This window comes from Asterias amurensis, chromosome 3 (assembly GCF_032118995.1).
Source record: "Asterias amurensis chromosome 3, ASM3211899v1".
Taxonomy (NCBI): Eukaryota; Metazoa; Echinodermata; class Asteroidea; order Forcipulatida; family Asteriidae; genus Asterias; species Asterias amurensis.
This window is the reverse complement of record NC_092650.1, coordinates 23,425,357-23,439,182: the sequence shown is the minus strand read 5'-3', so window position 1 is coordinate 23,439,182 and position 13,826 is coordinate 23,425,357. Positions and strand designations below refer to the sequence as shown.

The 13,826-nt window shown below is 37.6% G+C and overlaps 1 protein-coding gene and 1 long non-coding RNA gene across 3 annotated transcripts; both read right to left on the bottom strand.

Moving 5' to 3' along the window:
• Window positions 1-77: 77 nt before the first annotated feature.
• On the bottom strand, window positions 78-7,117 carry LOC139934675 (histamine N-methyltransferase-like). 2 transcript variants are annotated; one of them, XM_071929028.1, is made up of 4 exons: window positions 6,945-7,117; window positions 5,883-6,115; window positions 4,808-5,128; window positions 78-3,499 (listed from the first exon to the last, which is right to left on the bottom strand). In XM_071929028.1, exons 2-4 carry the CDS (start codon window positions 6,085-6,087, stop codon window positions 3,141-3,143), a joined length of 885 nt encoding a protein of 294 aa, XP_071785129.1. In that variant the 5' UTR covers window positions 6,088-6,115; window positions 6,945-7,117; the 3' UTR covers window positions 78-3,140. The 2 variants fall into 2 exon arrangements, with proteins under 2 accessions (XP_071785129.1, XP_071785130.1); XM_071929029.1 differs by lacking the exon at window positions 6,945-7,117 and having other exon boundaries at window positions 5,883-6,938.
• Window positions 7,118-8,147: 1,030 nt separating this feature from the next.
• On the bottom strand, window positions 8,148-11,302 carry LOC139934839 (uncharacterized). Its single transcript, XR_011785730.1, has 4 exons — window positions 11,144-11,302; window positions 10,165-10,278; window positions 9,656-9,766; window positions 8,148-9,012 (listed from the first exon to the last, which is right to left on the bottom strand). It is a non-coding gene; the product is annotated as an uncharacterized lncRNA (long non-coding RNA).
• Window positions 11,303-13,826: the final 2,524 nt, after the last annotated feature.

Here is a 13,826-nt window from a genome sequence, read left to right as displayed (position 1 = left end):
TTAGTAAGACTTTAGTAAGCCCTTACGTGTTATTCACGAAGTATTCTTATCGCTTTACTACTGCGATACTTACTAAACCTCTCGTAACGCCTTCTTTAGCGGGAACGCGCTTGAGCTGAACAGTCATGGATTTTGTTGTGTAATCCACTGAAGCGTGACCTCATTGTCCAACACGAGTATTTATACAGTGACTGGATGGTATCGTCAAACATGGAGCGCCAGACAAAAGTAAGGATGAGGCGAAGACCGGAAGGCGAATTTCTCGGTCAATTTCGGAAAAAAAACCAGCCAATTTAACCACCAAGCTATTCTATTTCGCGCAAAATCGAATGGTACTCAAAAGGGTCATTCGATTTCGTTTTCTGATTCGTCAAATGTAATGTTGCGTCATTCGAATTAACAAAATAATCATTCAATTTAACAATTCATCAAAGCAGCTTATTGATGGACACCAAATCACACCAAAAAGCAAATATCAGCAACAATAAGTCAGCTATCTTTCAAAGTAACAACCATTCTCCACAATAATCGCAAAGCAAGAGGCCTTCTCGGCTCTCTGCCAAGAACCACTTAACTTCTCGTAAACACTACACACTGAGAAACCCCCAATAAGCCAACTAATAATTAATCAAACTACTTTCTGTTGTCACCAAAACTTAATGGAGTTTCACATGGTATCAAAAAATACACAAATTCTTGTTAATTTCCTACCAAAACAATTTAAATGAGAATATGACATGAACTATTTTGTATCGCGGAGGGACTCATCCTGAGAGTGATACAGCACTAAGCCCGCGAAACGTTACGTTAAAGGGACGCTGTATGTAAAATGGTACACTTTGGAAACGTTGATTAAAGGGACGCTGTATGTAAATACCTCAAAGGCCGTTTCCCCACAGAAACACAAATCATGGCAAGTAAAATAACTGTATAGACAGAAACTATCCTAAACAACTTTAAAACCCCGCATAACCAAACAAGAGCAGAAACACCAACCAGACGAACTAAGTTAAAACCAAAACAGTAATACACAATACACAACTAAATTAAAATAAGAAAGTACAATAATAGTAGTAACAAATAACCATGACAACAAATAGTCATAATAAATACAAAATAAAATAAACGAATACAAAAATAATCAAATAAATAGAAACTAATATAGGTTTTCTCGGTCAATTTCGGAAAATGAGCAGCCAATTTAACCACCAAGCTATTCTATTTCGCGCAAAATCGAATGCTACTCAAAAGGGTCATTCGATTTCGTTTTGGGATTAGTCAAATGTAATGTTGCGTCATTCGAATTAACAAAATAATCATTCAATTTAACAATTCATCAAAGCAGCATTCAAATTCGCAGACGCTTCTTGAGGCGTTTGTGTCACGAAAAAGAATGACGCTACGCTAAATTGAACAGAGTGCTTAAGGAATTTGACTCGACCCAAAACGAAATTGAATGGCCGAATTCTGAATTTGAAACGCAGTAACAACTGGAAAAGCAAACCAGCTTTAATTCGAACGCATGCAAATTTAATTGACTGCTCATTTGCCGATTTGACCGAGAAAACCTATAATATAAATCAAGACAAATTTATTAAAAATAGATAAAAAATAGGTTGCACCTTCTCAAAAATGTCGCAATGCTTGAGAAAACTTCGCAAGGATTGTACAACATAATTCAAAGCTGTTGTCCTTCACATAAAAGCTCAATAATTTGCCAGAAAATGTTGGCCAGGAATGTTGAAAAAGGGCTAAAGAAAACGCTACGAAGCCGAAAACACCCCCACGTAGCATAAGTAAGGTCTTACGAACTCGATTGAAGTTACGAGTGCTTCGTGAATATGACGCAGCTCGCTAAGAACGAACTAGTAACACGTAGCGATTACTAAAGGCCTAAGAAGGCTTCATGAATAAGGCCCTTGGCAAGTAGATACACACACGGTGTTATCGCAAACCAAATATACAAGAAATGTCGTGCTCAGCAAATTTTGTGCTTAGCAGCTTTATGAAATTGTGCCCAACTGGTCTTTGGCAATTATCAAAGGTGATAGGTCTTTGTTGAGTGTATTCGTGAGTTCATATCGTGGGTATGCACAGACAACTTCGGTAGTGTGTGTACTGTGTACAGTACATGTACATTATACAGTACACTGACAATTCCAAAGGTTGGTCATACGGGTTAAACACGATCTTCTCATCCCGTTCCGACCCCCGTGGATCTTAAATAGCTCCGTGGTTTTAAACAAAGTCATTGCTGAAGCTAATGACTCCGAAAATACTCCACAAAAACGCAAGTCAAATTTGAGTAAATTTATTACAAAACACTACACTGTTGTGTTGGGCACATGGCCATTTTAAATATTGCGCGGTGCGTTTATTTTTAATTGTTTTTTTTAAGCCAGTGCCTTTAAAGGGAAGGTACACGTTTGGTAATTATTCAAAGCAAATATTAACTTAAAAACTGACTTGGTAACAAGCATTGGAGAGCTGTTGATAGTATAAAACATTGTGGGAAACGACTTCCTCTTAAAGGCAGTGGACACTATTGGTAATTACTCAAAATATTTATTAGCATAAAACCTTTCTTGGTGACGAGTAATGGGGAGAGGTTGATGGTTTAAAACATTGTGAGAAACGGCTCCCTCTGAAGTGCTATAGTTTTCGAAAAAGGAGTAATTTTCCACGAATTTGATTTCGAGACCTCAAGTTTAGAACACGAGGTCTCGAAATCAACCATCTAAACGCACAGAACTTAGTGTGGAAAGGGTGTTTTTTTCTTTCATTATTATCTCGCAAGTTCGATGACCGATTGAGCTCAAATTTTCACAGGTTTGTTATTTTATGCATATGTTGAGATACACCAACCCTGAAGGCTAGTCTTTGGCAATTACCAATAGTGTCCACTGGCTTTAAGTAATGTAGTTTTTGAGAAAGAGGTAATTTTTCAGACTTCTAGATAGATAGATTTCTAACTGAAAGCACACAAATTCGTCCAACAAGGGTATTTTTTCTTTCATAATTCTCGCAACGTCGATGACCAATTGAGCCCAAATTTCCACAGGTCTGTTATATTATGCTTACGGTGGGATACACCAAGTGAAAAGACTGGTCTTTGACAATTAGCAAACGTGTACAGGGCTTTAATTAGACGGCTTCGTAACGATAACTGCCTCCCAATCATTACTCATGAGGATTTTACTCCCGTCTTTCTTAGAGCACTCACTGCTGGCCATATGCTCTATCACCTCCTTATACTTGGTCGCTGATGCCGTCTTCTTGAATTCGCTCACTTGAAGACAGAAATCAAGCAAGAGATCCCCATCCTCAGATGTCTCGTCAAAGCATTTAGTGATCTCCATTTCAGAAGTGTGTCGACTCAGGGCGTAAGGGATGTTATGGCGATCGAACGAGCTAAGCATATCAGCTGAGCTAGGCTCACGCAGACCATGTTTCAACATGTCGGGCATACGAGACCTAAACTTCCACAAGCCACATTGGTCTGAAAGAGAAAACAATACATCCCGAGTACGAGATTTTGTATTCTGAAAAATCGTAAATTAACCTCCAGCAGATTTCAATCCTATCTCGAGTTAGGATGAGTAAACTCGTCCTACCTCAATAGGTTGGACAAAGGAGGGTCCCCGATTGCAGGTGTTTACACACTTGCGTGTAGTGTGTGGGGGTGTGTGTGTAAAAAAACCAAAATTAATATTCTTTATCCCCAATGCAAATTTAACATTTATTATTAATTCCTAAGTTGGGAAGAGTTTGGTGAAATCGACGGCTGTGTCAGAGAGCTGGGACCTTACATAAAACCCTGTACATGTATGTTGCACTGCAAGTAAGCAACTGGCTATTAAAGGCAGTGGACACTATTGGTAATTTCTCAAAACAATTGTTAGCATAAAACCTCACTTGGTAATGAGTAATGGGGAGCTGTTGATAGTATAAAACATTGTGAGAAATGGCTCCCTCTGAAGTGACACAGTTTTCGAGAAAGGAGTAATTTTCCACGAATTTGATTCCGAGACATCAGATTAAGAACTTGAGGTCTCGAAATCAACCATCTAAACGCACACAACTTCGTGTGATAAGGATGTTTTTTTACTTTCATTATTGTCTCGCAACTGCGATGACCGATTGAGCTCAAATTTTCACAGGTTTGTCATTTTATGCATAATGTGGAGATACACCAAGTGAGAATACTGGTCTTTGGATAGTGCTTCTTCTTTGTTATTACTGTGAGTACGAATTTAGTTAAAATACTATTTCCCATGACTTCTACAAGAGAATGCGCTTAAGAAACACAATTGAAGTTTGAGTGGTCATGGCAAGGTCGTGTGCCCACTGATTTTTTTTACAACATAGGCTGGTCCGCAGCTGTCTCAAAGGAAGTCCCGTTGCGTCTGAAGCTGACCGTTGCTGTTGTTCAATGTTTGCCAAAAAAAAAAAGCTACCGGTTCCAAGTCTGCGATCGCGGCTTTTAGTCAACTTTTTAAACTGTTCACTTATTGTATGTCACTTTCTTAATCTTTTGCAATTTTTACTGTCATGCGCCCTCGAACAGGCTGGTCCTGGAGAGAGCGCAATATAAGATCAATAAATTATTGTTATTATTATTGTTATTACCCCCATATCTAGTACATTATTGCCCGAAGAAGCGCCCTCTTGTTATGATTAACCTCAGTCACCAGTCTGAGCTAATCAGTGGGGCGTTTTTCTTGGCTGATGCAGTGGTACAACCGAGATCTCAGACTTGAAATCAAGTCTGGTGCCAATGTAGCTGCATTAATTCTTGTGTGTTTACCTGCTGAGAGAATCGAAATCATTATGCCACCAGGTTCCAGGAGATCGTACAGATACATCAAGGAACTGTCTATGTCCTCAACGTTGTACAGGGAGTGAATAGCGCTGATGAAATGAAACTTGGTTCCAAGTCCGTCACTATCTCTGTGTTGTTCAAGGGTTTGCTGTCGCCAATCAAACTTCACACCTTGTAGTTCGTGTCCCTTGGTTTGAACCAATGCCTTGTACTTCATGATTTGACCTTCATCTGGTTCAACTACACGATTAGTGATGATAGGATATTTCTTCAGTAGTGCGGTCAAAAATGGAAACTCCACTTCCCCTTTGAATACACAAAAATAGCATATTGCGCCGGTCAAATATAAGGACACTTATTATTTCTTGCAATTTTATTACATTTACCATTAAATTCAACATTAATGATGGACTGGTTACGATAAGATAACCACCTTGTGTGACTGATAGTATTCTATATGGATTTTGAGGCACTGTATGGTGAGGTATCAATATACTATTTGTTTTGCGGTATAAAACACCATGTGTATAATTATCCTCTTTCCAGGTCGATTATGTTTTTGAGAACTTGTCTTGTATGGCATGCTTTTATAATTGTACCACCACGGAGTAGATTTTCGGAATTCGGGGGGACTTCTCAATTCTGAAAGAACTTTCCTACTAGGGCCTACTTTAATAGGCGGAAGGCAGAAAAACGGCTGGGAATTTACGTTAGATTTGGATCGAGGGGATTTCTGAAACTTTCACTGCGCGGAGTGAGTTCTTGGTCTTATCGTTTCGACTTGCTTGCTCTAGTTATCGTCAGGGGATTTCTATGTTAAAATGTATAGTACGTGTACACGACATCAACACTTTGAAGGTCAATGGCCAAGTTTGACTATTTTCGAGTTTGTTGGTGCAATCGAACCCACGGGCATTAATTCAAGAAGGATGATAATCATACTTAAAAAAAAAATTAAAAAATGTCCAGTTTAAATTTATCTAGGTTTTGAGATTCAAAAGTTCAATTTGTTATCAAAGAAGATTGTTATTGCAGCGAATGATTTGAAACACTGCCTCACCAGATCCACTGCCTACTCCTAAGGCACGGAGCTCATTGTCTTGGTTTAAGTTTGGGAGATGAGGGACGATCTTGTCGAGTAGCACTGTCTTGGTCCAAGTGTCCTGATGTTCGTACTTGGCAGAGTACACAAGGAAAGTCTCAAACGCCTTAAAGCAGCGGTCCCGGTTGTCAAACAAACCCATCATGGGTTTCGAATCCGCCATAATGTCACACTTATACTCCCCGATGGAACTTGCCGTCAAAAGAAAATAAAAAAAATACTTGAAGTTGAAAGAAAGGCCAAGCAACACAAATCAATCCACACTGTGAACTGAAAAATTTTATAGTTTAAACGTTCCTTTGATGATGAGTTTTAACAGAGGAACTTCATCATTCAAATATCTTCAAGGATGACTAATAAAAAAAATGTTTTGTTCCTGATGACCGTTCAAGAAAAAATATTTGTCTATTGCGTTTCAAAATATAGTTTCTTAATCGATGAACCGAAATGATTACACATACGAGTACTACCATCATTATTGGATTTTAGCCATTGCATGGTGAGTTAGCAAAATTGGTCTGCGGTTACCATGTGTGTAAGTGGGATGGGAGAGGTTGATAGTATAACACAATGTGAGAAACGGCTCCCTCTGAAGGAACGTAGTTTTCGGGAAAGAATTAAATTTTCACGAATTTGATTTCGAGTTTGAAGTCCTAGTCGTGTGAGTTTGTACGTTTCGAACACGTTTTTTTTCTTTCATTTTTCCGGCAGTGTCGACCACGTGTTTTGCTGCTGGATGCAGCAAAACGATGGGGTCAGTTTGCAAGTCTTTTCCAGCGCTGGGCAGTAAACACTTCGAGCCGTCGTGCTTCGATATCCGGCATACACGACACATTTTGACATGAAGAGAAATATTCTTTTCTATATTACATGACGCCATGATACCACTTCCAGGTGACTTTGAACCTTGAACGTGTTACGCATAGGGCCCACACTCAACAGGGAATGGCTGAGGGATTCCCGAGTGTTGGCACTATTGCCACTCGATATTTTGTTCATGCGAACATAAAAAATACTTGCCTTGATGTCAAAAAATGATACAGACTGTTGTTTGTTGTACTCAAACTTATTACGGCCAGCAGGGCAGACGGTCCAGACAAGGTTTAAAAAGCAAAATACATGTCGTAGATTAAACTGATTGGAGGATCGTCTCGAGCAAACAGACCACCGACTCTTCAAACATGTCTATCCGGTATACGTGGTGACCTTCAGATGCCCCCATGAGCCGTTGTGACGTGTACATTCAGATCTGATTACATTGGTTATTTTTTATGATGGTATGTTATTATTGTGCTGCCCTATGAGTCTGACATATTATTTTATGGACGTCAAAGTGGGTCGGGGGGGGGGGGGGCTTGGCTTATTGTGTTTTAAGAGTGGTTCAGAGCCGTATATTGGGAGAGTTGCGACAACTCGCGATTAGAAGCCATTTTGTATCCTTAGTGACGGTAAACAACGTAGTGACGGTAAACATAATATCAAACTGTTGAAACGTATACATAGTATATAAGCAAAAGGAATCTATGAGTCTCCAGTTCAGGTCTTTTTCAGTCGCTGAGTATACTTTAAAACATTTTATCAGAGTTAAACTAGTTTGTTATGACAAATCCCTTGTGCCCCTTCATTTTCCATTTTTCTTTCGTTTTTGATTTGTTTGGTCTTTACACAGGCTTGTCAAATGGTGTGTGCTACAACTGTAAGACAACCGGTCACTGGGCCAGAGAATGCCCCTTCGCTTACGGCTCCCTTCACCAGTCCCCACGGGTCAAGCCAAGAGCTCAGGCCACACCTTTCATCGGCTACAACAACTTGTAACGAACAAGCAGATTTCGTCAGTAGGCTTATTGATTTGGACGACTGGGAAATAAAGCCCAGCATTTTTCAAACAATTAATGATGCATGGGAACCATTTACAGTAGATTGTTTTGCTTGCTTTTACAATTCCAAGTTGCCCCGTTTCTTCTCAAGGTTTTGAAAACCCAGGGTCATTCGCGGTGGATGCTTTTGCACAGAACTGGGCAAACAAAATTGTTTGTTATCACTCTAAATTACAAGGATTTAAATTTAAATCCACAGGATTAAATTTTAAATCTTTCAAGGATTGTCGTTAGGGACCAATCAGCGTGGATTTAAAATTAATCTTTCAAAAGATTAAAGCAATTAGTCTTTGGAGGATTAATTTAATCAATACCAGTGGATTTATTTTTTCAAATCTTTACAGATTTAACCTTCACCCGTTGAATGATTCAAACCTAGATGCTAGCAATCTTTTCGGATTCATTTCTAATTTACCTTGGGATTAAAACATTAAACACGATTTCTGAACCAGCAGGAAAAACAAAACAAAGTAAAAACAACAGTTTTAAAATATTTGCCTTCAAATTTTTATTTTCAAATATACAAGTTAAATAATACACATAGTTTCGACAATAAACCTCGACATACATTTGACCTATGTTGTCCATACATAGAAAAGTTCTATTTTGTAGCTACATGTTTATCACTCAAGGGTTAAATCTGCAATTTCATTCAAATATTCTAAGAAGATTCGAGTGGTTGTTAACCAGTTGTTTACAGCCTCTAGGCACATTTGAGAGATTTAATTTTAAAACAAAACAATTTGTTTGTTTCCTAGATGGACAGTCTAGTTACGACACTAGCTTTATTTCAAATAACTTGTTTAAAAAAAAAGATATTGCCACAAACAATTTGTTAAATGCTTTTGAATTAACTGATGCACTACCTTTCTCCTACAAATTATTTATTTTAAGCAAAACTGTATGCTGTATCCAAGGGAATGCCACCTCAAATTAGATTTGTGAATTATGTTTGATATCAGTTGGATAACCGGATTTCATTGCAGCAAGGATCTCCAAAGTTGTTGGTTTTTCAGACTGACCCACACTCAAAAACGGATTTTAAGAACTTATCAAAAGTTTCAACTACTGACGACCCCCCACTAACTGGTATGCAATCCATACAAAAGACAAACTGCTTCAGCTTTCTCTCAGGGAAGTTGTTCAGGTTGCTGTATCTCTTTAGATGTCAAGTTTGTAATTGCTTCATCGATGTGTGTGCTACTCCCCTCCTGTATTTGAAAAAAAACATGCTCGTGATAATGAAATGTTTTTTCTTGACCGGTTTGGAAAAAGGGGTGGGCTGTTTAAGTCCCAAAGAAACGTCTTTGAAGAATTCTGTCCCTGGTCGACATAACCATGATCCAAAAACATGTATGTATAATACAACAAACACAAAAGTGACCCTTGGCCTGTATGTGAATGTGACCTTGATATAGGTAAATCCGCATGTTTATGTGACAAGATTCAATACTTTCAAATTACTCAGCTATTATAGGGGCCCCTCAAACGTGGATATGTGATTGTTTTTCAAATAATATTATTATAAACTCACTCCTTGTTTATAGCAAAAGCAATTGCGTCAAAGAAATCAAGTTCTAAATAAATGTGAGTTCTTTCTGATAGAGCTGATTTAAATAACATTGTGGCTTAAAGTGGAATTAGTAGGCCCAGGTTTCACAAAGAGCTAAGTTTGATTTTAGCTGCAAATCAATCGCAGTTGCTAAGTAAAGTGTGATGTCACAATACAAATTAGCATGGTAATAATGACAATTTGTCTTGCAATGAATGTTATTGCTTAGTGAAATGGACCACTGTTACATTTCAGTAACATAATTTTAAACAACCTCCATCTATAGGGGAAATAGTACTTACCAGTTTGTTCTGAATAATGTTCTGAACCTCAACAGCTACAATTGAAACCTCTTGACTTCTACACTGGATGAAGGAAACTGTAAACAGCAAACACTAAGGAACAAAGGTCACCTGAAACATGAAAACATCCAGACGACTGTTAGTGTTAACAAACCCTCCACATCATTACCATGGAAAATGGTAGCATTAACTAAATGTAAAGTATATGTCACTGTAATTTACGGTTGTTTTTCTGTTGACCAGCACACAATCGTTGAATATAAAAAACATGTCAGTCTCTATTTTCTAGTTTATGTTATTGAGGCTCTTGCAATAGGGCTCAGGTGGCCATATGCAAACAAACCACTCGTTTTTAAAAACAGTTTTGTATTAAATTATATCTCCCACCATATCGTAAAAAGTATTACTTTCCTTAGCAACCATGCCAACAAATGCAAAATTTTAATTGTATCTTAATTGTATTACATGGGAATAATATATCTCAACGAAAAAACACAAGACGTGCTTACCAGCTTGATCTGACTATTACTTATGTTGGAATTTGCATCAGATACAATTGAAATCTCTTGACTTTGCCTGAATGAAGAAAACTGTAAACAGCGACCAGAAGGAAGACAGGTCACCTGAAAAATGGAAACATTCAGACGATAAAAATTAAGAAAACCTCACATTATTAGAAAGAGTTTTAGTAGTAGCCTATGGAACTTCAAACAAAGCTTTAACTAGAGACAATTTGGTCCAACAAAATTGTGTCATGTTTTGTTTTTTTCGACTCGCAAAAAATCTGTGCATTATATTTTCCAGGATTTAAGACTACATTTTCTTAAATTATTTATTCTGCAAAACAATACCACTATGGGTTCACTCAAGATATGTTATTAAAAAGAAACATGATTCTCTAACTAATTTAAATTTGCTAGCCTATCGAAATCGTTCTTTCTTTATTTTTAGAGCACAGAGTCTAAATTAGACACGTTTCTATTGTAAAATATTGCCCTATCTACATATATTAATTATCATGTTGGGTGACCAACAAAAGCAACACCAAACAGTAATTTAAAACACTTCCGTTCGTGAACTGTAGAGAGAGTATATGCAACGGGGAGCTGAAATCTGGTCCGCCGTCGTCGCTGGGAAAAAATGAACTTGGTGGGGGAAACTGAGTGAAAATCGGTCTTAAATTCACTCTTTTCCTCTTCAAGTTCGTTGTCTCTGTCTATGCGGAGTGTGGTCATGGCCATGGACATGATAACGTTTCTACATGGAATGGTTAATGTTTGGTTTATTTAGTTAACAACGATGTTCACACTGACTTTAATACAACACCAAAATATACGTGGACGTTGTATAAAATGTATAACATTAACATAATTTCGTCGAGATATAATTTTTACCACAGGTCATGATCGTCGTGTAAACAATCATTGCAAAAACCTATCCATATCCTATCCGATATACTACGTCCTACATAAGATTGGATTCACCTACCTCATGAAATAATATTGAAGTTTTGCCTCCTTACTGCCGACTGTTCTGACCGAAGAAACTTGTGTGACTATGAATGACTGACCATCGTTCACGTACGTTTACATTTGTAATTGAACGTGCGCGTTTAGCATGCAGCGCACATACACACACAGTCGGTTTATTTTAATGGCTGCCGACAAAGTTTTGAGTTGTACGTTCGTGCAATACGTCACGAAATCGCGTCACGCTGATTGGTCCACTGTCCATAAAGTTGGCGTCCTTTTTTAATCGTTCGGAGGATTGAAAAACAAAATAGACTCTGCGGATAATTGTTGATTTATTAAATCGATTTGGACTAAAAATAAATCTTTAGGATTTATTTTTATTTTAATCCTATAAAAGATTTAAATTTAAATCTCTGTAATTTAGAGTGATAGTTCCTCCAGTAGTATTGATTCCAGCAGTCCTAAAACATTTACATTTATGCAACGGTAAAGGAGCTTTAGTTTTTCCCTGGTGGCCATCTTCATCTTTTTGGCCATTACTTTGGTCTTGTTATAGAACTTGGATGAAAGGATTTATCACATTTGAAGGATCTAGTGCACTGCAGTTGGGAAGAAATAAGAATTCTCTTTTGGGTTCAAATAAGTTAAAGAGCCTTGTATGTGTAGCTTATATTGATTGTACCAACTAAAGCTATATATATATTTCTCCCCCATGTGTACCCGATCATTTGCAGCTTAGGCCTTTTGGTCAGATTTCCCTACCAGCATGGAGGAGTCCAAGATGTACATATTTTTTGAAGTTCCTTTTGCCAAGGCGAACGTCCCCATAACTGGTTACTTATACAAGTGTAGGTAATTCTTAGCTTGGCTTAAGGTACAAAATATTCCACTCTTATTTCCCATTAAAGTACATGCTATAGCCGCATTCATCGTTCATAAAAGTAAGTTCGCAAATTCTGACAGTTCCAATAGTATCAATTGCAGCTGCCATAAAATGGCTTCACTCAATAGTAAACATCACACCCAATCCCTTGGACTCACCAGTAATGCAACAACTATAGTTATATTAGTAAAAGAAGAAAGTTACACAAACCACCCGTGCAAAAAGAGCCCCTTCCATTCAGTCTAGTCAATACGATAATCGATAGATTTGGACAATCTGATTGCAGTCTGATCGACTTAAGGACGGCATGCTATGTCTCCCTTAAATTTACGCTTTTTTCAATTATTACAAGTAACGGTATTTAATAGTAGAGTTATGTAGATGTATAAGTTCAATTTCATTTTCCGTTAGGAGACGGTTAAAGAGAAATAAGAAAAGTTTGAGTTTATACTATTAACACCGGTCATTAGTGAATATGACTTTGATTTGAGATTGTTATGGATGGAAATTCCTCAAAGTAATGGAGGTTTAAGCGATGTTGCGAGTTATGTTTACTGATAAACTGTACTCAATATGTTAGTTTCCAGACCGATGTCTGAAGAGCCGAAAGGGCTGTTTTCCTTTGAGGAAATCGGTAAGAAAAAGAGAAAATTGGTTTGAAGAGATTGTCAAGATTGTTGTATTGTGTTGAAAACGAAAAGTGCTTTTTGTTAAACAAAAGAAACATAGAAGTTGTACTCAGCGGCCGAATCCCGGCCTTATTCCCATGTTTTTCAATAAATTCGTAGAATATACTTGACTGCTTATCTGTGTGCTTATTTTGGTTGTTCATAAGGGTAAAACTGTTTTTCATGCGTATGAGCGTAGAGAAAGAGCATGAAATTGGTACATCAGCGTAGCCATAAGGCGTCACGTGACATTACCTCTTGGATATTCATGTTTGCAAGATTTGCCTGGTGCCCTGACTTCTCACGTCCAACAAGAGAAGAATTATCAAAACATGGCGGCGCCCAGGAACATGTCACGTTAAATGTAATTTTTGTACACGATTTTTTGGACCAATTTTCAAATCATCACATCTGGACAAAGTCCTGTTATGTGTCATAGTAATTCCACAAATGTAAGGAAGAAAATGAGGTATGTTGGAGTACTATAGGACTTTTTTAAATGGGAGAAATTTGCAATCAAACTACCACGCATTTTGTGACCTTTGAAAACTTAGCGCTTAAGACATGTATCGAAGATGGGCTGTAATGGTGACGTGATGAGACCGATGTTAAGGTGGGCTACGTAGGTAGGTCCATGCATGTTCTTTGGACTTTGAATGAACACAAAATAATTTAATAAAATATTAATAAAGCTTGTTGATGATTTAATCATGACCGGGTCATGATTAAATCATCAAGCATGTCAAGCCCAACAAGCTGTAGGCTACAATTTGAGTATTGTATAGGCTAGATTTATTTGTGATTGGTGGTAGAAACTAAGAAAGAAACATAGGCCTATTCATTCAATTCTATATAATTCCTCAACATTTTTTAGAGATGACAGATATTGATATTATATTCAGAATAATATAATATCAATATTCTGATAATGATACTGCTCATTAATTAGCTCATAGTCATAGTTATGACTGACTTTCAGAGCAGAGTGTTTGGTAATGGTTTCCAAGGCAAAAGATAATTCATAAATACCTCAATCAGTTTCGCTATTGTATTCCTGTTGTGGTGGAGAGCGCGTCACGGGGGGTGAGGGTGTTTAAAGTTAATGAGTGATAAAGACCAGCTGAGGCTGTTTATAACCGGTTGTTTTC